This window comes from Papio anubis, chromosome 16, assembly GCF_008728515.1.
Source record: "Papio anubis isolate 15944 chromosome 16, Panubis1.0, whole genome shotgun sequence".
In the NCBI taxonomy this organism is placed as follows: domain Eukaryota; kingdom Metazoa; phylum Chordata; class Mammalia; order Primates; family Cercopithecidae; genus Papio; species Papio anubis.
In genome coordinates, this window is record NC_044991.1 from 85821211 (window position 1) to 85847700 (window position 26490).

General features: G+C 44.0%; 1 protein-coding gene and 1 long non-coding RNA gene across 5 annotated transcripts in view; one reads left to right on the forward strand and one right to left on the reverse strand.

The window, feature by feature from the left end:
* The first annotated feature begins 10065 nt into the window (after positions 1-10065).
* The window catches only part of STX16 (syntaxin 16), a 28859-nt gene continuing 12434 nt past the window's right edge, over positions 10066-26490 (forward strand). The window contains exons 1-2 of one of the 4 annotated variants that reach the window (XM_009215858.4): positions 10066-11459; positions 18982-18993. In XM_009215858.4, coding sequence (XP_009214122.1) covers positions 11328-11459; positions 18982-18993 — 144 coding nt within the window. In that variant the 5' untranslated portion in view covers positions 10066-11327. The remainder of the gene's footprint in view (positions 11460-18981; positions 18994-26490) is intronic. The other 3 variants (XM_003904553.5, XM_009215860.4, XM_003904554.5) reach the window with 3 other exon arrangements.
* Positions 11348-16433, reverse strand: LOC116270831. The gene is made up of 2 exons (XR_004179129.1): positions 16329-16433; positions 11348-11539 (listed from the first exon to the last, which is right to left on the reverse strand). It is a non-coding gene; the product is annotated as an uncharacterized LOC116270831 (long non-coding RNA).

Below are 26490 nucleotides of genomic sequence, written 5' to 3' on the forward strand. Positions count from 1 at the left end.
GGGGAGAGGAAGGCAGGAATTACACTGGTTTTGTTCATCATTGTATCCTCAGAGTCCACAACAGCGCCTAGCACAGGATGGGTGAATCTGCCAGAGTTCAACTGAAAAAGTAGAAATAGGACATATATACATATAAATTATTTTAGGGGATTTGTTATGGAGAATTGGCTTACGCATTTGTGGGAACCAGGTAAACAGTCTTTGCAAGGCTGCGTCTCAAGTCTGATGCTGGTGTTAGGTCCACAGGATAGGCAGTCGAGAGGAAAAGCAGATGTCAAGTAGGGAGGGCGGGAACCCACGAGCACAAGCCAGAGTCCCAGGATTGCAGCCTGAAGCCCACGGCTGTTCTTGTGGCCTCTAACCACAGTGATGAGGCTGTCCTGCAGAAGCCTAGCCCTTCATCACAGAGCTGAACACATACACACGGCCGGAAGTCAAAAAGCAGCAAGAAGATGCGGGAGAAGGTTGCGGGTGTTGTGGCAGCTGCTTCACTCCAGTGAGGTGAGTCAGCAGATCAGCAGCAATGTGTGCCAACTGCAAAACACGGCTGCAGCCTCTCTTGCCTTCTGTATCTTGCAAGACTCTTCCAAGAATATTCCTTGTGGTCCATCTTAACTGCAAACATGCAGGAAAGATAGTTCCAGGAAATGCAGTTGAGCGTGGCCAAGTTAACAGTCTCTGAATCCATCACAGGTCCACATCAATGCTGATGGATGGAGAGAGGGCGTGGTTTTAGACTGAAGTGTGAACTCCTTATGTGGCACACCAATCTCAGGGGCCAGCCTCTGCCTGCCTATCAGCCACCTGTCCAAAGTCTACCTTCTCTCCAAGCCCCGTCAGGGTCTCTAAACAGCCGGGCTCATTTGGACTGTCCCCTATGTCCAGAACCCTATTCCTCGCCCATCTGCCTGGGTAACCCTTAGCACCTTCTAAGACTCAAGCTTTAAGCAATACCTCCTTTTGGAGTCATTTCACATCAAGATTGTGTCACAGCCTCAGCTGTATTCCCCTCTTCATTCTTCTATCTGAAAACAACTCTTATCCACATGTCTCATGTCTCTTTCCAGAGATGGCCTAGTCATTTACCCACAAAATGTATATTTCTTTTTTTCTCACATGTAAGACAGCACACAATATATTTTTTCTGGATCTTGTGATTTTTTTTCTCTTAACACTGTTATCTCCAAGATCTTTCCAAATCAAAATATACAGAAATTCTTTATTCTTTTTAAAGTTGCCTGGGGTTTCATGTGGGTGGACCAAATTTGTTTAACTTGTTGCTTTTCGCTGGATGTTTAAATTGTTTCTCATTTTTCACCAGGATAAACAACACTGCAGTGAACATCCTTACATGTGCCTAGATCATGCTCCTGCCCCTTCTACTTCCAGTGCTCTCTAGGATTAACATAAATATCACCTCCTCCATGAAGCCCACCTAAATCTTTCCTAAATTGGGTTGGCTGGTTGCCCCACTTGGCCTGCTAGGCAGCTACTTTCACTGCAGCACTTACCATGAGATATTGATGTGTCTGACTTGCCCTGTGACTTGTTCATCTGTTAATGTCCTGCACAATTTCACAGTACCTGACACACAGTAGATACTCAATAAATGTTTGTGAATTCAATACACATCAAATTTAAACCCCTGACTTTTGGGGCCTCCAAATCTTGCTCTTTTTTTTTTTTTTTTTTTTTTTTTTTTTTTTTAGAAAGAGTCTTGTTCTGTCCCCTAGGCTGGAGTGCAGTGGTGCGATCTCAGCTCACCGCAAAGTCTGCCTCCTGGGTTCAAGCCATTCTCTTGCTTCAGCCTCCTGGGTAGCTGGGATATCAGGCGCCCATCACCACGCCAGGCTAATTTTTGTATTTTTAGTAGAGACAGGATTTCACCATGTTGGCCAGGCTGGTCTCGAACTTCTGACCTCAGGTGATCTGCCTGCTTCGGTCTCCCAAAGTGCTGGGATTACAGGCATGAGCCACCATGCCTGGCTGCTCCATTATAATTTATGTGTCCACACCTTGCCCAGGCTTGCACAGATCAGCCAGGCTCTCTTGCCCACCTTATTCTTAGCCCTGCTTCTTCAGCTTTGCTCCTACTGTTTGCTCTTGTCTGGAACACCCTTCCCTTTCTGAAGGCCCTTTCCATCCTTCAAGGCACAGGTCTTCCCCTACCTCCTCCATGAAGGATGCTCTCACTGAAATATCATCTCTCCCCTTTCTGAACTGCTGCTGCCTTTATACTCACTTTGGCATATTTTTTTCAAGCTCCATTGCTCACTAATTGTTTCCCGTCTGTTGGTTTTGTGTCCCCAGCTAGACTGTTCTTTGAGAGCAGAACTTCTTTATATAACTCTTGCGTCTCCCACAAGGCTGGGCTCATGGTAGCTACTCCATACTTCTGTGTTGGTCAGTCAACTGGTTCTTTCATGGATTGAGTCAGATCCTGGTACCGACTGTTAACAACCTTGTCCCTGGGGCACCACAGAGGTGCTGGAAATCATCGTGCTGGTAACTGTCACAGTAGGAAGCACGCTTAGATGGGGGAGTCCACTGGAGTGCAGCTCCTCTTATCCTCCTACCGCACCCTACCTACATTGGCACTTCTGCAAGAACGAACCTCTCAGTTACACCACGTTTTATCACTCTAGTGTCTTTATGGACCCCAAAAATATCTATCCTATGGAAGTCTCTCCTTTGGAAGACACAGATAACACGTGTCTTGGGTCCCCAGATTCTGGAATAGCTAGCTCCTCAGGAGAAACGGAGCACCCAGAGAGAATCAAATGAGACTCACCCAGACCCCCTGTCCAGTCATATTTCCAGAGATAATGTGACACAGGTCTGACTCAATCAGCCTTGATTTCCATCAAAAAGACATGAAGGCCGGGCACAGTGGCTCACACCTGTAATCCCAGCACTTTGGGAGGCTGAGGTGAGCGGATCACTTGAGGTCAGGAGTTTGAGACCAGCCTGGCCAACACAGTGAAACCTCATCTCTACCAAAATACAAAAAATTACCTGGATGTGGTGGCACGAGCCTGTAATGCCAGCTACTGGGGAGGATGAGGCAGGAGAATCACTTGAATCCAGAGGCAGAGGGTGCAATGAGCCAAGATCGCACCACTGCACTCCAGCCTGGGCAACAGAGTGAGACCCTGTCTTTAAAAAAAAAAAAAAAGATAGAAGCACGGAGTATGCAGAGAATGTTCTGCAGGGCACAGGACTCAAGGCGGGAGTGGCTGGAAAGACCCTGGACACGTCCGGCTTTGAGAGCAAAGTTAAAGAGTTAATTTTTTTCTAGTAGGCAGTGGGAAGACAAAGCAGTTATCTAATCAGGAAAGGAACATGAACAGATTGATAGTTTTAGAAAGGTGATGGTTTGGAGAGCATTCCACACCAGGGACCAGCCCTGGAGGTGTGACGGCCAGCTAGACAGTCTGTTGTGACTTTCCAGGCAAAAGAGGTGATGAGAGCAGTGAAGATGGAGAGGAGAGCAGACTGTTGATATTTAGGATGCAGAATCTGTCACGCTGTGGTCCTGAGTGGTATATTAGCAGGTGGTGGGGGCAAATGGGAGCCAGGATGGTGAATGATACTAAAGGCTCTATTTAGGGGTGCCACTGAAAGATAAGGAATAGAGGAGAAGGAAGAGAATGCTCAGATGGGCAGCCAATGTTTCACTGTTGAGCGTGTAAGACACCCAGGCAGCTCCGTGCAATGGAAAATCCACATGGATGCTCTGAATGAGTGGCAGAGTGTGTGCAGGAGGCCCATAGGTAGGCGGGACCTGCCACTGTGGTTAGGTGAAAGGTAACAGAAAAGCAAGGACTTAACACTGGGGAGAATAAAAATTTAGGGGCTGGGCCTCAGAGGGATTATGAAGGAGAAGAATCAGGCATGACCAAAGTTCCAGAAGCCAGAGGAGTGGGTTTGAAGGAGAGGCATATGGCAGTGTGCAAAGGGCACAAAGTGGATTGAAAACAGACCTGAGGCAGAAATCTGTTGCATGCGAGCACCCAACATCACTTTCCTTCATTCCAACACACTGATTTCAGAAGAGGCGAGTTTGTAGCCCATTGTGTTTGGGTGGATCAGACCCTGCCACCCACCCTGAGTTCAGAAGTGGTCACATGATCCTGGTCTGACCCCCTCTGATGATCACTACTTTCTGGCTAAGTTTAGAATTTTGGGATACCAGCTCATACCTGCAATTCCAGCACTTTGGAAGGCCCAAGGCAGATGAATAGTTTGAGCCCAGGAGTTCGAGACCAGCCTGGGCAACATGGTGAAACTCCATCTCTACAAAAAGTATAAAAAATTATGGCTGGGTGTGGTAGCTCACACCTGTAATCCCAGCACTTTGGGAGGCTGAGGTGGGTGGATTGTTTGAGCCCAGGAATTTGAGAACAGCCAGGACCCCATCACTACTAAAAATATAAAACTTAGCAGGATATAGTGGCACATGTCCATGGTCTCAGCTACTTGGGAGGCTGAAGTGGGAGAATCATTTGAGGTTGCAGTGAGCTATGATTGTGCCACAGTACTCTACCCTGGGTGGCAGAGTGAGACTCTGTCTCAAAAAAAAAAAAAAGTATAAGAATTAGCCAGGTATGGTGGTACATGCCTGTAGTCCCAACTACTTGGGAGGCTAAGGTGGGAGAATCACCTGAGCCTGGGAGGTTGAGGCTTCAGTGAGCTGTGATTGTGTCACTACATTCTAGCTTGCGAGACAGAGTAAGACCTTGGCTCAAAAAAAAAAAAAAAAAAAAATTCAGGGATAAGGATGTAACTCATGACAGGCCAATGAGAGTCAATTCTAGGACTTTTGAAACCACTGGAAAAGAGAAATGCTCAATCTATTGGGTTGCTGTCCTGTGAGATAACAGGGCAGAGCTTCCAGAGAGCAATTTGCCACCTCCTGGGGTTCACTGGCTTGAGAATGAAACTAGCACAAGCAAAGGAAGAGCTGAGGGATAGAAACTCCTTGTTGATATTTTTCCCCCTCTGGATCCAGCCACGCATAGATGTTTGGGCCAACACATTTGCTTTGAAGCTTAAGTCCATTTGATTTGGGTTCTGTCCCTTGCGACCAAAGGAGTATTGAGCCATGTATGGCCACGTAGCTAATAAGAAGCTGCTGGTTGCACAGGCAGCATCTGGGGAAGGCTGGAGTCGAGCCCTGCACTTGCACATCACACAAATGACCATGAGCAGGTCAGTGGCCATGGCCATGGGAAAAAAACTAGAAACGAGTGAGCTGGCTATGTTTCAATACCTGCTAGCGGAAAAACACAATGATTTCCTTTATGTTTTTCAGGGGTTGAGTCATCCAGGTCAGTCCTGGTTTGGCACATTAACTTATTATTCCTGCCAAGGGAGATGGTTAAGATGGGAGGGTTGATTTATTTGAGTACACATGTGTCAACATCATCCTGGACAAAAAAGAAGTAAAATGCAGATATGCTTTGCTGGCATGTGTTGTGACCCAAGAGGCCTCTTCTTGGCCTCAAAGACCAAAAGCCACGATGTTAGACATTGTTTCAGTCTTGAACTTGACCAAGCATGGGCAGGCACCTGGTATGATGGTGACATAGGGGCCCTGGGAGAGGAGAGTCCTCTCCCCACACCGTGGACAGGGTAGGAGGATTACTTTCTATTGAGTGGTCTGAGACAAGAGTGGTGGGAAGGAGCCAGTTATTTGAAGAAGCCAGGAAGGAGAGCAGAGCAGGTGCTAAGGAGGAGTGAGGAATAGTGAGAAGGCTAGTGTGGCTGAAAAGGGGTGAGTGAGGGGGACAGGGAACCGCCCTAATCTCTCCACCCATTTTGAGTCTTGACCATCTGGTATTCTCTAGCACTTAATATATTTAATCTCACCTTTTGTGCATCAAGCCATCCATTCATCCATTCCGCAAACATTTATCACACCTGACAGTGGGGAGGTGCTAAGTCTTGAAGGAAGGGTTTACCAAGCACAAGGGGCAAGACACATCCCCCGCCACTACCCCCACCAGGCAGAGAAAGGTCTGTGAGCCAAGTCCTGGAAAGAAAAAAGCTCACCATTTGGGTGGGGCCTGTTGGGCAGGGCTTTGAATACCCAGGGGCACTCCACCATGTGGAGAGCATAGAAAACCTAAATGCAGAACTCCAGAAAATACTGATATATGGGGAAAAAAATTGTAATGAAATCCATGATTCTGGAATAAGTCAGATCTAGTCTTATACTATATTCTAATACAGCCAAGTGGTAGCAGGAACTGAAGGTTTAAGAGAAAGTGAGAAGAGAAGCACTTAAGATGGAGACTATTCTATTAATTAGCTGCTGCTTCTTTTTTTTTTTTTTTCTGACAACCAAGTAAACACCATCATTAGTTAATATTAGTGATGCCCAGCTTGGTTCAACTTAGACAGCACCTGTTTTCTGCTGAGTGTCATTTGGATTGACTGGCATAGGCCAGAGGGAGCTGTTTCAGGGCCTCAATCAGGCAGTGACATGATCAGATTTGTGCTTTGGAAAGGTCACTGTGGCTGCAGGATGAGGAGGGAAGAGACGGGTGGCTGCTAGCAGGCTGCTGGAAAAATGTACAAGATGAGAGCCAGAATTTGGGCAGAGACAGTGGAGATACAAATTCCCTGAAAGCAAAAGTTTTGCTCTGTTTCATTCTTTTAGCAGTGCCCAGCAAGAGCTAGGCACAGCCACTAGTAGATTTTTAGAAATGCCTACTGTATTGAATTGTCTGGTACTAAAAGCTACGGGACTCCAGACAAAGCAAAACTGTTGCCTCTCTCCGGAGTCTCCCTTCTTGGGAGAGGCATCATAGCTGAAGACAGACCCAGGTAGGGAGTTTTCTGTTGTTGGAAGTACTCAAGGTTTTGAGGAACTGTTTGGAGACGTAGAACACACAACTCCTGTTACCTGAACCTGGCCCGTATCTGTCTGTTAGATCTGTGCAGACAAGACATGTGTTAGGCTTGGGGGCTTTTGCTGCTTGATAAACAAACAATCATCTGTCTTTCTATAGGTGGGAGAAAGGCCAATGTTAAAAGGTGTCTTTGAGACTGTTTAGCCCCCTCTTCCACATGAGCGTGCACCACAGACACATCTGGATTCCCAAGGTCCAGAACAAGAAGCTCAGAAATGTGCTTAGATTTCCAAGTGTTCAGTTCTCAATATCATGCCATTCTCTTTGGAGTTTATGATGCCTTCCAGGGAGAGCAGAGCCCACGTGAGCTTTCCAACAGCAAGACTACTGTTGTGATAAATCACATTGCCCATTTGTGGAGCACTTACTCTATGCTGAGGTTGTATAAGGGCTTCACAAATCCTATCTCATTTAAATTGTTTTCACCAAAGGTGTGTGTCCCACTGCTGACCTGTTGTGCTAACCATCCCCTCTCAGTACTTGAAAACCTGCTCCTGCCCAAGTCATAGCCTGGCTTCACTGGGGTTCCCTCCTGTACTGAATGAGATGACAACAATGAAACACTTGTCCCCAAAAGTGACTTATTGGATTCGTTGGCAGAATGTTAGAAAGTGGGTATGAAGCCCAAGAAACAGGACGCTGAGCCTCACCAAGCCCAAGGAGAATGACGGAATCCGAGCCCAGGCCAAGAATGAGTCACAATGAAAGCTTTTAAAATGTAAAACCATCAACCTAGATTTCAATTCCAAGGAAACACATACTTGGCCATCGGGGAATGCTTTAAAAAAAAAACAAAAACAAAAAATCAAGCTTAAGTTACTTGACAGGAAAATAAAACAGCCAACGAACATTCAAACATAATGATTTACATCCTTCCCCAACTCCCTTCCAGTGTGGGTCAGGGCGAACACGGACCATGGACGTGACTGGAGCCAGGAGTGCATGTCCTCTCTGGGTTTCCTCTTCATTAACACTATTTCAGGCACACAATCCCATACCTAAACACAGCCTGGTTAGAGCTGCACGGTGCTACCTTTGGGCTGTTTATGCCAATTTCTTGGATTTTCATGACCTCCCTGCTGTTGGGCTCTTGAGTTGCTTGGGGTGGCTGTTTTGGGAATACGAGGGTTTGTCTTCCGTTATTTATGTGTGCAAGCAGTGTTCATTGCGCTCAAAGAAATGGAAGCTTGATTGATTTCCTAAATGTAAGAATGAGATTGTCCTGTAATAAATATTTAAGACTGACCAGGAAAGGCGACCACCATCTGCTTAAACACAAGACCAGGAATTATTCTGTTAAGCTTCCTGAACGGAGGGAATGAATGAATTACCATCCTATACAATATTTGCTCAGCACCTGCTAGTTTACAAAGAGTTTTCACTTATCTTATTTGATCTTCACAATAACCCCAGAGAAGTAGACAGGGCACGGATTACGAGGATTACGAAAAACCCACATTTTTTTCTTTCTTTCTTAACAGATAAGGGCTCTAAAGGCTTAAAGTCACTCGAGGAGGTCAGAGAGTTTGGGGACTAAATCTCAGGTCTCTCATTCATTCATGCACATATTTTAAAAATATTTATCCGGAGCCTGTTCCAAGCCAGATGAGACGGCAGTGGGTACAAAGATGAATAAAACACGGTCCCTGCGTAGGAAGATCACGTTCTAGCCTGGGGGAGAACGCCAGGAAAAGTAAACAAGACCCCCTGCTTTGCGAGGTGATGAGTGCTGGGGAGATAGGAACAGAGTGGGGACCATGTTTCTAATCTGATTCTCCTACCGACAACCAGCTCAGTTGTTATTTACAAATAACTGTCCCCTAAAGGGGCGAGGGGGGAGGCTTGGCCGTGCTGCTGGGGTCAGAGCTGGCGGGGGGATCTGCCGCGGGTGAGGACAGAACTCTTCCTTATTGGGCAAATATTTCCTGGGGCACCGCGCTAAGCACACAGGCTCCCCGAATTTCCCTCCCCAGGGCCTCTGTCTTTGGATGGCCTGTCAGCGCGCCCCTGCAGCCCCCAACCCGGCCCGCGAGGCGACCCGGTCCCCTGTCGCCCGAATCTTCCACCGCAGCGAAGCGTCCCCGGGCGAGTGCCCTGCTCTCCGCGCAGAGCGGAAGCCGGCGGGTTCTCACAGTGAACTCGCCCAGCCCCGCTCGCGGCTCTCTCGATTTTACGTGGGTTTCGTTGTATGCATTTTGTTATTTGCCTCAATGGATATGTTTGACATTAATTTTTAGTTCCACAACGAACGCGCGGGAACGTTCTCCGTGAGAGAAAAAGCACGGCGGGGGGCAGTTACCGGCGTTTCCCCCGGTCGTCTGGGGGTCCGGCACGCGCCCCGCGGGTGCCGCTGTCCGGCCGGGGTCCCTGGGTGAGCCGCGGGCACCGGCTTCGCGTCTCCCCGGGCGCGACTCCGCTTTGCAAGCGCTCAGCACACGGGAAACCCTCGGAAAACACACGTGTGTAAAGTTTGTTCCACGCAGAAACAAAGGACGCGTGGGGGCCGCTTCTGGGGCCTAGGTGTTTTGTTGGAACCCCACTCCGGAGTCCGGCCCGCACCCTCGCCCGGCAAGGGGAAGCCGGCCCTGCACTGGGAAGCCGGCCCTAGACAGACCGGGGGCCCGGAAGGCGCAGCAGCACAGCTCTGCGCCCTCGACCCGCTCCCGCCGAGCGCTGGGCCAGGCCCTTGGCTTCAGGCCTCCCGGGCGGCTCCGGGCCGGACCAGGGTCTCCGTCACTGGGCGCCCGCCTGTTTCTGGGCGCCGTGCTCGGGCCCGGGCGGCTGCTGCCCGACGCGGCCCCGAGGAGCCCCTGCACGAACCCCGCCGACCTGGCCCGGGGCGGCAAGCCGGGGTGCTTAGGGCGCCCCGGGCCTGGCCAACGGCGAGAAACCGGGCCCGGGACGCCAGGGGCGCGGGGGGCTCCGGGCCAGGGCCCAGGCGGGGAACAGAGATATTTTTCGCGGGGACGGGGGCAGGAGGTGTCAAAGTTTTCGGGGAACTTTTCCACTTGAGATTCCACGACCCTGTAGTGCCACCTACAGAAAGCGGCAGCTGGGGAGGGCGGGCGCCCCCAACGACCCCCGACTGCCGGCGGCTGCGCGGCCAGACTGCCTGGAGCTCTCGCTTTTTTTTTTTTTTTTTCCTTTTTTTTCCTCCTGGTTGTTTGTCGGGTACATCTTTTTTCAGAGTGGAAAAAAAAAAAAAAAAAAAGAAAAAAAAAAAGCGAACGCCGGCGCCTGCAGTAGAGCGTGCTCGGCCTGCAGAGGCAGTCGTCTCCAACTTTTCCTCTCCCGCTCCAACTCCCCGCGCCCAAAACTTCGGCTCTCGGGGAGCCCAAATTTGCCTGCCGCGCAACTTCCACTCTAATGCAGGGACTAAGGGCCCTGGCAGCGGTTTGCAGCCTGGGGGCCACGCTCCCCAGGCTCGGGCCTGCTCGCTGGCCTGCTCCTAGTGCCTAGACCCAGTTGGGGAAGGCGAAACGGGGCGCCCCAGGGGCACCCCGGGAGAGGGCGGAGCACTCTCGTGTCCCGGGGCAGGAGTGCAGGGAGCTCCCGCGCCCGGAACGTTGCAAGCAAGGCTTGCGAGAGTCGCAGGGGGGCACTCGCGAGGGACGGACAGGAAGAGGGCCGGGGGAACGCCAGAACTCGGGACCACAGCACGGAAACGGCCCGGGGCTGAGCTGCAGTCAGATCCGGGGATGGAGGGAGCCGGAGAAGAGGAGTGAGAAGGCCGGGGAGGCAGGCCCTGCTGTCCTCCTGCAGGCCAGCAGCCTGCTGGCAGTGGAGGACCAGGCCACCCAGGAAAGGAAGGGGTCAGGAGGTCGGGCAGGGCCTCAGCAGGCTCAGACAAGGCCCCAGAAGGGAGCTGCAGGCGCCCTGGAGTCCAGGCCCCAGGCCTGGCTCCGGTTGTCCAAAGAGGGCCTAGGCCAGGCCTCTGGTGGGGAAACTGAGTCACAGCCAGACCTCAGGGCACGGCCTAGACGCTTACAAGCCAAGTTAGGGGTAGAGAGCAAAGACCTTTGGGGGTCTCAGGGAGTAGGGGGCTTCAGGGCCTCCCAGTCCAGAGCTGGATTGGCGAGTTAGACGCTTGTAGATCCAAGGTTGGATTGGGGTGGGGTCTCTAGAACGTTGGATCGCTACGCAAGGATTGGGGGGATTCAAGTGCTTAGAGATCGAAGTCGGTCCTGGGTAGGGGGAGTCAGACAATTGGAAAGCCTAGGTAGTTATTTGGGGAGGGGTCTCTACGCTTTGGCGAAGGGCACAGCAGCGTCTTTTTGGCTTGAGGCCTGAGGCCTTGTCGAGAAGCTTCTGTGAAAGGGTGGGCCGGCCGGGTCAAGAGAAAGAAAGTGAATAAACCAGGAATATAAGTGGGCGGGGGGCCCCTGAGAGGGGGGTCACAAAGGGTGAGACATGGCCACCAGGCGTTTAACCGACGCTTTCTTGTTGTTGCGGAATAATTCCATCCAAAACCGGCAGCTGTTAGCCGAGCAAGTGAGTAGTCACACCACCTCCAGCCCTCTGCATTCACGTAGCATTGCTGCGGTGAGTCTCCCGGCGGCCTCTCCGACACACGAACCGTGTGCACTGCGGCTCTGCCTGTTTGTCTGTCTCTGTCTGTCTCTCTGTTTAAAAAAAGAAGAATAATAAGACTAAGAATAATAAGATCTCTTGGCTAGAGTCAGGGGGCATCTGTAACCCTGGATGGGGAAAAAGCGGTGCTGTGAGGCCGCAGCTCCACCTCTGCCTTGTCTTCTCCTCACTTCCGCAGCACCCCCCCGCGCATCCCCCGCCTTGGCGTCACTGCGCTACAGGCCGCCTGTAATTTACATATGTTTTAACGCTAACATTGGGAAGCATTGGGCCTTTCTGAAGCCTTTTTGTTTCGTTTTGTTTGAAGCTCCCCTCCCCCCAATAGTGAGCCTCAGTTCGGTCCTAATGGCTGGGTCGCGGGACCATGGACCCAAATCCTTGCAAATGAACGACTCCCTCTCCTAAAGAGGAAGCAGTTGTGTTGTTGTTTTGTTTTGTTTTGTTTTGTTTTTCTGCCCGTTTTAACGGTCCCGCAGCCCTTGTGTGGCCTTGTTCCCTATGAATAATTGTTTCACTGTTCTTCCTGGGGGCTTGGGTTTCTAAGACTCGAGGTGCTAGCCTCTTCACTTTCCATTTCCCAGACGGGAAATTACGCTTTCCTCTTCTTTCGAACTTTTTAAAAAAGCCTGAGGAGGTATATGTGAAAATTAACCCTCTAAAATAGCATTTTTTTTTTTTTAAATTAGCCAGAACCTTTAGTTAGCCTAGCAGTAGTGTTTTTTAAGGGTGGTCCTGGAAAAATTACTGTTTCTGGTTTGTTTTTAATGGGGGCTACTTTTCCCTTTCTGAGCCTCAGTTTACTGCTCTGTTAAATAAGGGGCGAGTCTGGATGATCTATACCAGACAGTGATCGTTAGCTCGGTAATGTCTTCAATTGAAAAGTGAAGTTATGAAACTGGCTGTAGTTCAGGCTACCTGCTGTAGGGAGGCTAGGTTGGAATAGAAGCAGCGTTGGAACAGGCGGGGAATAGCCATCCCAGGACCACATTCTTGGGGATTATACTTGATAGGCAATTTTGGAAACCCCGCATTTATTTCACCTCCTAGGGACTGTATTGCCAGTTCATTTTTTTCTTTGTGACTTTATCTAAATGTTTCAGAAAAATTTTGCCATATGTCATGATTATCATGTCTACAAAGACAGTTTCTCCTTTTTGTAAGTCACAAGTGGAGAATGTCTTTGGCCATATAACTGATAGAAAAGTGATTTTAAGCCATATGAGCGGTTTCAGGAATAAAAGCATGTAAACTCAGGTCAAAAAGCCTAGAAACAGGGACAGAGTGTGTGTGAGATTTCAATTAAGAAGTTGAAGGGTTTTACATTTATAAACTGAAAGGAATGACATTATATTGAAATAAATGTAAAGATGTCTGGTAGCATAGAAACGGGCTAATTCTAGCGCTAATTTTGAAGAAAAAAATAAGCCAAGAAATTGAGTAGCAATTGGATGAATACAATTCCTTAATGGTACTTCAGTAATGTTAAATAAGAACTACATGTTCCTTAAATGACTTGATTTTTGTGCTGCCTCAAAAACAACTGAAACTGATATTAAGATTTCTAAGGTATCAGTTTTAATTGATTGAAAAACATACTGTTTATTTTTCAATTTTTAATCATTAAGGTTCAAAATACCCTGAACTTTTGGGTAACATGAGGGTTTTTTTTTTTGTTTTTTTTTTTTCCCCCATTTAGTCAGACGGTTTAAAAACCTAGTATCTGAGACAGGAAGCTTTTTAAAAGTCCTTCTCTGAATCAAACCACTTTAGAAAATTATTTTCTAAGTTAGGCAATTAAAAAAAAATATTTAAGCTAAGCAAAATAACTAAAAATGGATAGCTAAAGTATACAGTTTGGAAAAATAGATACGTCAGGGTATATACAGATATATTTACCTAACTCACAGTTTTTTGAAAATGATTTCTAAACCCAACTAAAAATATATTTCTAAGTCAGAACATTAAAAAATGTTTTCTAAATGTCATGCCATTGAAAATGTTAATATTTGTATTAGTCTGACCATTTAAAATCTTTCTCAGATCATTGAAAGCCATATCATTTAAAATATCCTTATAGTCAATTCATACTGTGTAAAAAATAGGTTTTGCAGTCTAACAAACATAGTTTTCCTGAATTAAAATTTTAAAGGAAAACACAGATTTATATATTTTAGTTGTGTTTAAAAAAATGGCATGTCATAAATTTCTGAAGTATTTAGGATTGAAGTGTTACGTCTTCACTTTGCTTACAGGTGATCTTACAAAATCTATTTCTGCACACAATACGGCGAAATGCTAACAAGACCACATAGAGGTTATGATTTTTTTCAACTTATCTGGAAGTTGGAAAAGCTTTATAAACGTTTTGAAGCAAAAGCCACGTCTAACACAATTTGCAAAAACTGTATTGAGTAACTCTTAGCAATGCTTTTCACTGCATATCTAGCTCATAAAAAATTTAAAGCCTTGTTTCTGATTTGTAAATTTCAAAGCCATGTAGCAAACCAAACAATACCATATCTGTCAAATTTTGAATATGGACTAGGTATTAGGTGACATTAAAGAATTAATTAAATTAATTATAATACACTACATTTGCTAATTTTACTAGAGATGCCTACTAAAATGTTTAGTGGTGAAATGTCAAGGTGTCTTACCTAAATCCTTAAACCCCTCCAAAAACAGAGGAAGCAAATAAGGCAAATTGTTACTCATTGTTGAGTCTAGTGATGAGTATGTGGGGGACATTTTACGTAATTTTGTAGGCTTTTCTACATGTTTGAAAATTTTTAAATAGAAACTTAAGTATATTCGTTATAGTAAAGTAGAACAGTTAAAAAGAGACAATTTGTAAATATATATCTAACACTCAGGCAATTTGAAAGGAAGAAACTAAACCTGAGTTTAACTTAATTTAAAAAATAATAACCTGGAATTTTAAGTTTCTAATTAGAAGAAAAAGCTGTAGACTTTGATCTTGATGCATTTGATACCAACTAAAAATACACCTAAAATAACAGACTTAAAAAAAAAAATTATAACCCTGAATTTTGACATCTTTATTTCAGGAAAAAGCTGCAGAAATTAATTGCAGAGTAGTATGTCTCTTACACCTCAAAGCAAAGCACACCTGTAGCCATGTCATGGCTTTAGCCATGTCATTCAAAAGATTTAAACATGCATTTTTTGCATCCTAGTTTGAGGGAAAAAACTAGAATTTGGTTGTTGTAGTGGGGTTATTGTGTGTACCTGTGCGTGCATACAGGGTTTTGCAGCATTCAGGCAAATACGTCAAATAAACAGGAATTTAAGGAGGATAGGCAGTGACCAGATAAACACAAAGCCTTAAGGGCCAGAAGGGACCTAAAGGTCATTTGGCCTAGTGTACCCCTTTGTGATAACCCCTTATGCCTGTCTTGTTTGGCCATGTTCTGTGACTATGATGGAAAATGCCAGCAGCTCCACGATTTTTACCACTAAAAAGTCTTTGCCTGTTAATCCCAACTGTTTGTGTCCTGGGGTCCTGCTTTTAGTTCTGTTCCTTCGGGTCTTCCTTCTGTCTGGTAACCCTGCAGCCTTGTTACCCAGAGTTCTTTCCAGGCTTAGCAGTCCCGGCTTAGAGTGGTTACGTTTCTTTCCTATAAGTGATGTTTAGTTTTTCTGTATCCTTTTTAAAGTTCAGCACCCAGAACTGAACAAAATTCTACTTTTTTTGTGTTCTTAGTTGTATTAATGTTAGTAAAACTGATTGTTAAAAACAGACGGGTTTGACTTTATACACTCCTAACAAAATGCAGTTGTATTTCCCATGCATTTTGCTCTGGCCTCAGTTTTGAGTGCCCCATCACGTTCATGCCTCAGGGCAGCATGAAATAAAGGAAAGAGCACTGAGAATTGAATCTGAGAATTGAGGCCTAAGTCCTGTTCTGCTGCAGGCTCAGAGTGTGTCCTTAGGCAAGCTTTTAATCTTTTTGGATATCTTTTGCCTCATTTGTAAACTGAGGGGTTTGAGTTAGGTGATTTCCAGCCCTATGGATTCAACAGTGTTTTCTCAAGTTCTGTTTTAATACATTGTTTCTCCTGACTTTAGCTTTAATTTGAAAAGGAGGAATTCATAGTCAACAGCTTTGTGGCTGTCAGTCCAAGGTTACTGACAGAAATCCTTAGAAGTAGCCTACCAGTACCATGCAAAAGTAACTTTCACATTATTATGCCAGCCAAGTGCAGGTTTTAAGGTAGCAACTCATTCAAGCAGCTTGGCCTTAGGAAACTGAAATGGATTTATGAAGCTAAACAATCATTCAAAAAAAATTGTAAAGTCATAAAGAAACGAATGAAAGGTAGATATTGAGATGCTCTTCTGATCTGATGAAATTCTGTATGGATTTGTGTGGTTTCCTTCGATCCCTGGGAATGGATCTAATATAGGGGTTGGAGCTACTTTCTTAGTGTTTACTGCCTAATCTATACTCTGCTTTAAAATAATGCATAATCTATAATTGGAAGCTAGAGTTAATTGGTCTTACATTAGTTTGAAACTTAAGCACATTATTTTTAATAAAATGTGTGCTTTAGGAAAAAAAAGAAATTAAGGATTAACTATGGTTATAAGAAACCTAAGGTTCTTATTCAGGCTTGACTACAATATTAGCTAAGATTTATAGAGAGTTTACTTTGTGCCTGACTCTGGACTAAGCCCTTTCCATGTGTAAGCTTGGCTGTCTTCACAGTGCTCTATCAAATAAGTACTATTGTTTTTCTCAGATACAGATAAGGAAACAGATTTTAGAGGAGGTAGGAAACTGGCCCAGCATCACCCACCTGATGGTTTGGGGGCTGTGACTGGAACTCTGGCAAACCTGGCTTGAGAGCCCCGTGCTCACCTCCTGGGCCACTCTGGTGTTGGCTGCATTTTCAGAACTTGTGTTGCAGATCCTGGAAAATGGAAGGACCTATTGTTTAAAAACAATTTTTTTTTTCTTGCAAGAGGCTAGCATCTTTCTTTATCTCACTTTTACAAACCTTACACAGTCAATTTTAACTTGCAGATTGAAGGTTCTAAGTTTTAGTACAAGCTGAGTCTGTTGGAAAATTAGTTCTCTGTCTTTAGGATCCAAGTATGAAATCATTATATATTTCTCTTTAGATCTACTTGCTTTTCTGCTTTTAAAGATTCCATGGGAGCAGTGAGGCTTACTTTGAGAATAAGGGTACTTTGTTGGATAAAAGTGAAGCAAACTTTTATTTTGGCAGTAACGGAAATAAAGTAAATATCACTATAGTATAGACCTGTGTTTCCAACTCATTTTGCTCAACTTTTCCAGACTTCCTGAGTAAACACAGATGGGTTTCCACTGATTTTTCAGTTTTATGTAGAAAGTTCTTTAGACTATAAATTCCACATGCTACTTGGAGTTTTCAGTATTTGCTTGATTGCATGCCATTGGCAGGTCAAAAACCTAGATTTAGACATAAAGATTTAGAAGGTGATGATGTGTAGTAATGTGTTTTCATTTGGCTTTATTTTGGTCTTTCCTGATGGTAATTCTAAATGTTTTAATTCAGGTCTTGACTAAATTTCCTGGTAATTTGGTGGCAAGCAGAGCTTCGAAAGCCTTCTATTTTTAAGTAGCAGAATGGTGGGGAGGGTCTTTGAAAAGGTGACCTTAATTTAATATTCCTGATGTGGTGGTAGCTGCCTTTACAAGTAATTCCCTGAATTGTTAATTAAATTAGAGAGGCTGGAGGGTGGGGTGGAAAGAGACCTGAACACCTGGGTCTGTCCCCGGTCTTACCATTAACAAGGTCTGTGGCTTCGAGCAATGCATTTATACATTTTGAAGCTTAGTTTTCTTATTTGTAAGAAAAGAGTTATTTCTAGCCCTAGAATCCTATGATTCAGATTTCACCTCTTATCAATTAATAATTGTAGCAATCAGAAGATCAGGGTGTGTGTGCTCGGTTAATAATCCAAGAGCATAGGCACATGTGCAGCCGAGATTTTAACCGAGGTTTGCAGTAGTACATCGTTCACAGATTAAATGCCAGGGAGCTGCTGCAGAATAGTAAGAAGACTGAGATACTCAAGTTAGGGGTTTTGTCTTGCATCATGTTTTATTAATAAAAGATTTTAATGTTCTCTTAATGTTAAGCTTTTAAAAAATAAAAACTTTTTTCTTTGTGAAGTAAAAGGTAATTAAATCAGATTTCCATTTGATACTATCTTTATTAATATCGTCTAGTACTACTATTATGGCAGGGTGTGTATAGAGTTCTCTTTTGCTCTCATAGAAAATTGTAGAAGGAATGAAGAGGATTTGCAGCTTTCCATAATGTCATCTAATTGAATTTTTACTGGAGTAAAGTTTGATTACATTTTTATTGCTATCATTGTTTAATAATATTTTGGCCCTGATACAGCAGCTTCATTTGCACTATTTTTAAATAAGGAAGTTGTTTTTTTATTTTCTAAATTTACTGCTAAACATAAAAAAACACAATTGATTATTGAATTTCACCACAAATTATTTCAGTGATCAATACTGTACAAAAAAAAGAGCTAGTTGTTTAGATTATCTGTCATTAGTAAATGTCTGTCCAGAAGATAGAGTTCCATGTTGATCTAAAAAAGAACCGTTAGTTTTCAATTGAAACTTAACCCTCTGGTGTCATGCTTCTCCCTTCCCACTCCCCTTAAAAGAAAAAATGTATTCTTACCTTCTGTTTTGTCTCGTTTGCTTGCTTTTATAAGAGCTTTATGAATCACTGTACGCTTTCTAGCTAATAAGAATACATACCAAGAGATGGTAAGAGTTTTTCTTTTATTTTGCCACCTGTGTCTCTCTCCGGGAAAGAGTGGTTTCTCAGCTCTCTTACTACCAGGGATGAAGCCGTGTCTGCGGGATGTAATTTGCAGAGACCTTGCATGTGTGGTCACTCACATGTTATCTGAATACGGCTACAGACAGTTTCTGTGGGTCGTTCATTTTTTAATTTTGTTGCATTTGCAGGTCTGATTTACATGTTAAAATATACATTTATTTAATATGATAAAATTACATTTTAGCTCTGCTCTCATTTTATTTTCCTAAGGGAAATTAGAATGTGGTATTGTATGTGATATTTGGTGTTTATGAAACAGATTAACAGCATATTTTAGTGAAACCAAAGCAAGTGTGTTTTATCTGTTTCCAGTGTATTTTAATATTTACAATCATGTTTTGCTTGTTTCCTAGCTCATTTTCAAAACAACCGCAGTAAATAAAAATAAAAGCATATATTGATGTAGCTTATTTTTAAAAAAGAAGAATCAAAAGGAGATTTTAAAATACCTTGCTTAGTGGATCTTTATATTTAGTTAGCTTAAAATCTCAGTGTTTTCTCAACTGACCATGCCTTGTCTGTCTGTCCCATGCTGCTTTCTTTTTGCTTTCCCTAACTGGATGGGACTGATGGGAACAACATGTCTCTTCAGGAGCTGGACGAGGTATCGTGTTTTGAATATTTTTATATGTTGGGTAATTTGAGATTATAAAATACCTGCTTTTCCTGAAGTCTTTGCTCATATATAAAATGCTAACAGCTTATAAATATTTAGCATTTGTTTTGATTATTTTCTAATTTTTTTAACAGTTTAATATGTAGAATTTAATATATTTTCACACCATGTGAACTGATGATTTGAAAAAGGCTTTGGGAAAATTGTTTACTACTCTTGGGAAAGTGTCTCAACTTTGGAAGCAGTAAAAAGGTTGAACACTTTCTTCAAGGAAGCCAGAACGTTTCGGGAATTAATGTCTGTAGCTTCCTGATTTCTGAGAGGTGAGTGGTGCACTTGCTCAGGTAGACAGTATAGAAGACCAGCGTGTCTGTGAAGGCCCTAAGAGAGAAGGACTGTAGCCACGGCAACTGTGGGAGGGTCTTCCTTGTCACTCCTGTCTGGAATGAGTTGACACCCAGTGGATGCACCTGAAGCTGTTGTCACCTGGGCCCAGTTCTGCATCTCCTAGCTGGGGGTGCCTTTGGCCTTTTTATTAGCTAGTAGCATCTTGCCCAGAAGGTGGAGAGAGTATATATTCAAAGCACTTTATTTTAGTAGCCCTAGTAAAAGGGTTGAGAAAAAATGAGATGAAAACTGTTGTTAATGTTTGTGTCTGTTGTCTGTTTTCAGCATTGAAGGGGTAAGAATATTTTTCCGGAGTATAGAGTGATGGAGAAGTGAGGGTTGTTCTTGTTTGTTTTCATTTAGAAGTATGAACAGTAAAGTAGGATTAGGATCACTGTCCTTAAAACCAGTAGGGTCCTAACTATTAGATTCAGATCTACCTATATATTCTAAAAACCTTAACTAGTTAATAATGACAACAGACTGAGCACAGCCGAAATAGCTGTCGTTGGGAGCTGGTTAAATACATCGTGTAGCATCTCTGACCCTCTGTACCAGGCAAATAGTGAGGCCCATCCATGAGAGCTGCAGTGGAATGAGCCCCAGACACATGGCAGAGTGGAAAGACCCAGATGCAGAGTAGCATGGATCGTGTGATTCCTGCTCCTTTCTGTTTTGTTTTGTGTTGTTTCTTCAGGAAAAAATAACTCATATTTATGCTTGTGTGTGCTTAAAAAATTCCTGAAAAGATATACAAGAAACTGTTAACAGCGGATACACCCCAAGAAACATCTGAGATAGAAGAAAAACTTCCTTTCTATTACAAACTCTTTTCTTAGGGTGCATATATATTTTTAAACCATGTGCATGTATACTTTGCCACTAAAAACAATTAGTTAAAAAAAAAAACCCCACTTAACTGGTAGCTGACTGAGCCAGGTGTCATGGTCATGCCTGCGTGGGGGTTTCCTTTCCCATTCAGGAACCTCACCGCCAGCTCCCCGCTTGGGCACTGGGCACTGGAGAGGGCCCAGCTCACACACATGAAAGTAGGGATCTCTGGAGCACAGTGGACGTGGGTGGCTTTGCTGATCAATCTTTAAAAATGTTAAGGCTTGGGGGCTTGGAGAGCAGGCATTCTGAGTTAAAATAGGTGTTGCTATTGGCAGAACAGTTTGAAGCTATGGAGCTTCTGACCTCAGAAGGAAGTGTATAGGGTGTGGGGGAGGGTAACAAATTATAGAACCACTTAGGTTGAAGAACCATTTGAATAATGTTCCAAGGAGGGGCACATAAATGGTCATAATTACTTCGGGGTCTGCTGTCTGAACCGATTTCCAGTCTTTCCTACTTCCTTTTTTAGGCAGCAAGTTCCAGAAACTGGCTACTCACTGCATGAACTTGGCAGGCCCTTTTGCTTTTCTTATGCTTCACCTCTAAGGGCTTAAAAGGGAGTCTTCATGCTCCGTGATCAGAGGCCCTGCGTAGAGAGCACTATCTCCTCCATGCGCACCCCAGTGCTATTAGAAATGCAGGTTGCTGCCTCATCGTGGGTGCCCACAGCCACCTCATTTCCTTGTGCGTTTCACTTGCCCCTTTTGCTCTTTTGTCCAGCACCATTATCTTTTTCATGAAGTGTGGCTTCCACAATTGTCTGTGACGTATATTTTATTTACCTCATTTATTCCACTCGTTTCTTGTCGGCTCACTCAGCTGGCTGTGATTGTGCATTCAGGACTCTGAAGTGCCAGGTACTGGCCTAGGAGCTGGGGGTGTGGTTGGGGACAGTGTCCAGAGGCTTCTTTGAAGCTGAAGCAAGGCCTCACATTGGCGTCTCTGGAAATAGTAAACGCCCAGCTCCGGAGTGGATTAGATAGTAGCCACCCCTTTATAGGTGAGGCCTGAACAAATGTCCCTGAGTGCATATCACCCGCATCTCCCAGGGTGAAGGCATCGACGGCACCACTTCAGGGGCTTCCTGCGGTCTCTCCATGTTTGATTGTCATTCTCCTCCTCTAGCCTGAGTCCCCTGGAGATGTCACTTTTCCTTCTCAGAAAACACTAAGTAAGGTGTTCCTGAGGAGGAAGCCGAGCCCACCATTGGTTCTCTTACCCAGGGAAGTGTCTGGCCCTCTCCTTTGTTCTCTATCTTTAATCTACTTCCCGTCTTATGACAAAGAAATCTCCCAAGTTTGGGAGTTTTTAAATTCAAGGTAAGAATTATTTTAAAAGTCACAAGATACAAATATCGAGCCCCCAAACCACACTGCCTGGAGGATGGCTGATTAGTGCACATCTGAGAGTGCCTGGGCCCGGCCCCAGTGTCCATGTTGGTGAAGTAGGGAGCGGCGCCCCTCTGAAGGATTGCTGTTGGGACTGGCGTGGGCCAGGTCAGTAGCAGTGCTCAGTACAGTGCTCACAGAAGGCAGAGAGGAACGGATTGCTCCCTTCCTTGTTCTCCCCCTCAGAGTATGTATGTTAGTTGAGAAAAAAGGAAAATCAGTGCAACTGACAACAGTATCAGGATGATGTGATTCTCAAGTGTTTTTATCTCTATATTTTTTGTATCATTTTGTTTATTTTTGTTTATTTTTTTGAGACAGAGTCTCACTCTGTCACCCAGGCTAGAGTGCAGTGGCGCAATCTCGGCTCACTGCAACCTCTGCCTCCCCGTTTCAAGCGATTCTCCTGCCTGAGCCTCCTGAGTAGCTGGGACTACAGGTGCGTGCCACCATGCCTGGCTATTTTCGGTTTTTTGGGGTTTTTTTTTTTTTTGTATTTTTTAGTAGAGACGGAGTTTTGCCATGTTGCCCAGGCTGGTCTCGAACTCCTGAGCTCAAGTCATCCACCCGCCTTCGCCTCCCAAGTGCTAGGATTACAGGTGTGAGCCACTGCACCATCCTACACCATTTTAAAAGTGTTTATTTTGACCATTTATTAATTTCATAATCAGAAAAGGTAAGCATTATTTTAAAATTATCGCAGGTTTAGAAAAATGTAGTGCTGACATCACTTTTTTCTTTTATCTACATGCTTATTCCCTTCTCCAACAACTCGGATTTCTTAAGCCTAATTGTCTATTAGCAAAGTGGTCTGACTTCATCATACAGGCTCCCAGAGTTTCATGTGGAAGCATGAGTTGCCAGTCTGTTGATTTTCAGTGTCCCTTCTGGACTTGTTAAGTGTTCATTGCCATAGACAGTCCAGAATGATCAGTATTGTTCTCATTACCAATGCGTTATGGCTAAGCTTAGTTGATTTTTTTAGATGGGGAAGAGGTGTATCTGACTTTTCCAATCTCCACAGAGGCTTTGCTATTTCTGTAATCTTAGGCTACACTAAATCAGCCTTCAGGGAAAGGCGGGGTTTTAAGAGTAGGAGGGCTGTAGATCTGGAACAGCAAGATTTATAAGAAAGACTGTGTATGTTTCTTCCATAGGTGGACAACTTGTCCATACTGGCTGGTACTCTTTAAAGGGACAAATGTCAACATCTAAAGTGGATCAAAGGCAAAAGATACCTTTGGTGAGACTAGCAGGAAAGCCATTGGGTGTGCTGTTTTGAACATCTGTTGGATTTTTTCTGCATTTCTCTCAGGAAGGATGGCTCTAGGTTAGGGTAGCAGACCCCAGTAGTTCTTGGAGAGAGGAACTACATATCAAAGAGACAAGAGTTCTTAATTCTCTTAAGTACAATTTTTATTTAAAAAATATGGAAAGATTTTTTTACTTCAGAAGCACAAATTAATTAATTAATTTTTTGAGATGGAGTCTCTGTTACCCAGGCTGGAGTGCATTGCCGCGATCTCGGCTCACTGCAACCTCTGCCTTCCGGGTTCAAGTGATTCTCCTGCCTCAGCTTCCTGAGTAGCTGGGATTACAGGTGCATGCCACCACGCCTGGCTAATTTTTGCATTTTTGATAGAGACGGGGTTTCACCATGCTGGCCAGGCTGGTCTCGAACTCCCGACCTCAGGTGATCTGCCTGCCTCTGCCTCCCAAAGTGCTGGCATTACCGGCGTGAGCCACCACGCCTGGCCGCACAAATTTATTTTTAAAAAAGCTTTAGTAACCAACATCATATATTTAGAGGGGCCACCATGTTGAAATTCAGCAGGGGTAAGTGAAGAGAATTAGAAATCTGGCCATTTTTTAAGATCTGTATGAAATAGGATGACAACTTGAAAATTGATATATGTGCTAGATCTTCAACAAATAAGACATGTTTTTAAATGGGAAGTGAGGTTTCTGAAATTAAAAGGGTGTTTATTTTGCACATAAAAATTTTTTATGTCCATATTTGTTCCCATTTCAAATAGTTGATGTTTATCTTCAACAATTGTTTTCCCTTCCCAAAACATACTGTCTTGTTTTTTAATAGTACATACTGTGATACACATTACAAATCCATACTGATGAAAGAAATGACACACTTCTTCTCAGTAGGGCGGTATTTCTTTATCATAATGAACTATAGCTATAGACTGTGTCATAAAAGAGACAAATTATTCGCTATTTAAAGTTTTCACTCCCAAAGAAGCAGTTGTTCTATCTTACTGGCAAAACCCTGATAGAGTGTATGGGAAAGCTATACCAGCTGAGCGGGCTGGCATCCGTGCCCTTCGTGTAGGGATCTCTTAATTATCAAGCTACCTTAGGACCCTTAACAAAGAGTGTGTTCTCCCCACTTTTGATTTACATCTAATTTGGGGGGAACACATGCATAAAATCAAGTACTACTTCAAAGAGTTGTATTCACTTCAACTGACTTTTCATAAGGTGGTTTATAATTTGTTGTTTTGGATAAAATGATGCTAATCCCAATGCAAGTAAATTTAGATAGATACCATCTCTCTGTCTTCTTTAGTGTAATACGTATTTGTAAACAGTAAAAACAGTACAAAGTAAGATCATGAGTTTAAAAATTATAAAATCACTGTAAATAATTACTGTATTGAAATGTGTAATAATAAAATATAGTGGATTCGATAATAAACTGGTGTGGTAGAAATTCTAGGACTCATGAAGAGGTACTTTAGCAATTTTAGATTTTACTTTGTATAAACAGCTGGAGTTCAAGTTCTGTTCCAGTCCAGCAGTACCTATAGACAGCACCTGATGTATGGCTGGCAGGTACTGGGAGCTGGGCCTGTGGTTTGTCCCCCTGCTTTTTAGTCAGTGTGTCTCCCACAGAGTTGTGTACCTCTTGGTGACTTTGGAGCAGGAGTTGTTGAGGAATAAACAAGTCTTCCTTTGATTGCTTGACACTGGCCTCCTCTGTGCCTGCGCTGTAGAGGGTGAGATCTGCATCTCTCTGTCCACGGATGGTCAGGAAGAGAGGGTGATCTTTACTGACACTTAACGTCACTCACTGGGGGCCTATCCTATAGTCCCTGGTGTAGTAGGTGGGAAATGAATCAAACTACTATATTTTCTTGTTTTAATCTGATGGCTTGTCTTGATTCATTTTCTTAGCAAATTGCAGTTATAGTTCATGGGCCTGTGGAGTGATTGGCACCTTTGAGGGTGGAAGGGGTTTTTGGAGTCAGCCGACCCAGGTTTCAGTCTGTCACATAATAGCCCTGTGACCTTGGGCAAGCGACTTTTCTGAGTTTCAATTTCCATATTTATAGGTTAGAATCATAGTTTCTAGCTCACCTAGTTTTTGTGAGGATTAAAATAATGTCAAGAACGTAAAATTCCTATTGGTGAACGCTTAAAACCAAACAGAACGTGGTGGTGGTAGAGAATTACCACTTCACGGCCTGGGAGCCCGAAACAGTGCGGGTTTGGATGACACACCATTTGTTTAAGAAATGACACTGGCCCTGCAGCATCCCTGCCGTGCTGGAGCACCGGTGGGCTTAATCACGGCTCCTGGATGCACTGGGATTAGTGAATGGGGCCTGGTCCGTCCAGCATGGTCATTGCCCAGGATGCGCTCCCTGAGTGGACACATGCCCCAGAGCACACAGAAAGCCTGAAGCAGATGGTGGCAGAACCACCCCGGGGTGTGCAGGGAGGTTGATGGTGAAGATACCAATTTGCTTTTAAGAATTTTACTGTGAACTCTTTAGGATTTAGGGCCTATTACTTGAAGTGTTCTTTTAATCTTAAGTTTTTCTTTATATGACGTTTTTCTCCCTTCATCTGTGGATTTTAAAATTTTGTCTTGTTCCTTTATTATTAGAAAAGGAAATAAGTATTTAATGAATGAAAAAATAAATTTAGATAAATGCAAGGAAGAGGGAAGAAAAGCAGTATGAATTTTTCACCCAACTCTACAGTGTGATTTAGAAAATTTCCAAAGTATTATCTATAAAGGACTTTTATAGATTATTTTCCATTATACTTTGATCATCATTTGGATCTTTTGAAATTGGCATTTAAAAATTCTGAGCTCTGGAGGGCACCTCAAGAGCTTTTCAACCGATTCACTGCCTGCAGGCAAGAAAACAGCTTAACCATGCCAAACCCATGATTTCCCTCCCCGTTTTTTGTTTTGTTTTGTTTTGTTTTTAAAGACAGTTTTGCTCTTGTTGCCCAGGCTGGAGTGCGATGGTACAATGGTACAATCATGGCTCACTGCAACCTTCCCCTCCTGGGTTCAAGCGATTCTCCTGCTCGGCCTCCCGAGTAGCTGGGATTACAGGTGTAAGCCACTATGCCCAGTTAATTTTTGTATTTTTAGTAGAGAATGGTTTTCACCATTTTGGCCAGGCTACTCTTAAACTGCTGACCTCAGGTGATCGCCTTGGCCTCCCAAAGTGCTGGGATTACAGGCGTGAGCCACCACACCCACCCGATTTCCCTCCCATTCTTAAAAGCTTTCTACAGCAGTGTCTTATATAGTTAAAATAAACAAGAACCATCGATATCATTTCAAAATAAGGGGAAATGTTGCCTGTGGACATTTAACTGAAGAAAAGAAATGACAGTGTAAGATTGCATTGAGATCTTAAGGACTGCTTTTGCCAAATGGTAGATAATTTGCTAGCAGTTTTAGGCAGTTGTTTCACACATCTTAACACGTGGTTAATGACTGTGTGACTGAGATAACTGGATCAGCCCTCTTTCCAAAATAAGCTAAGCGTATTTA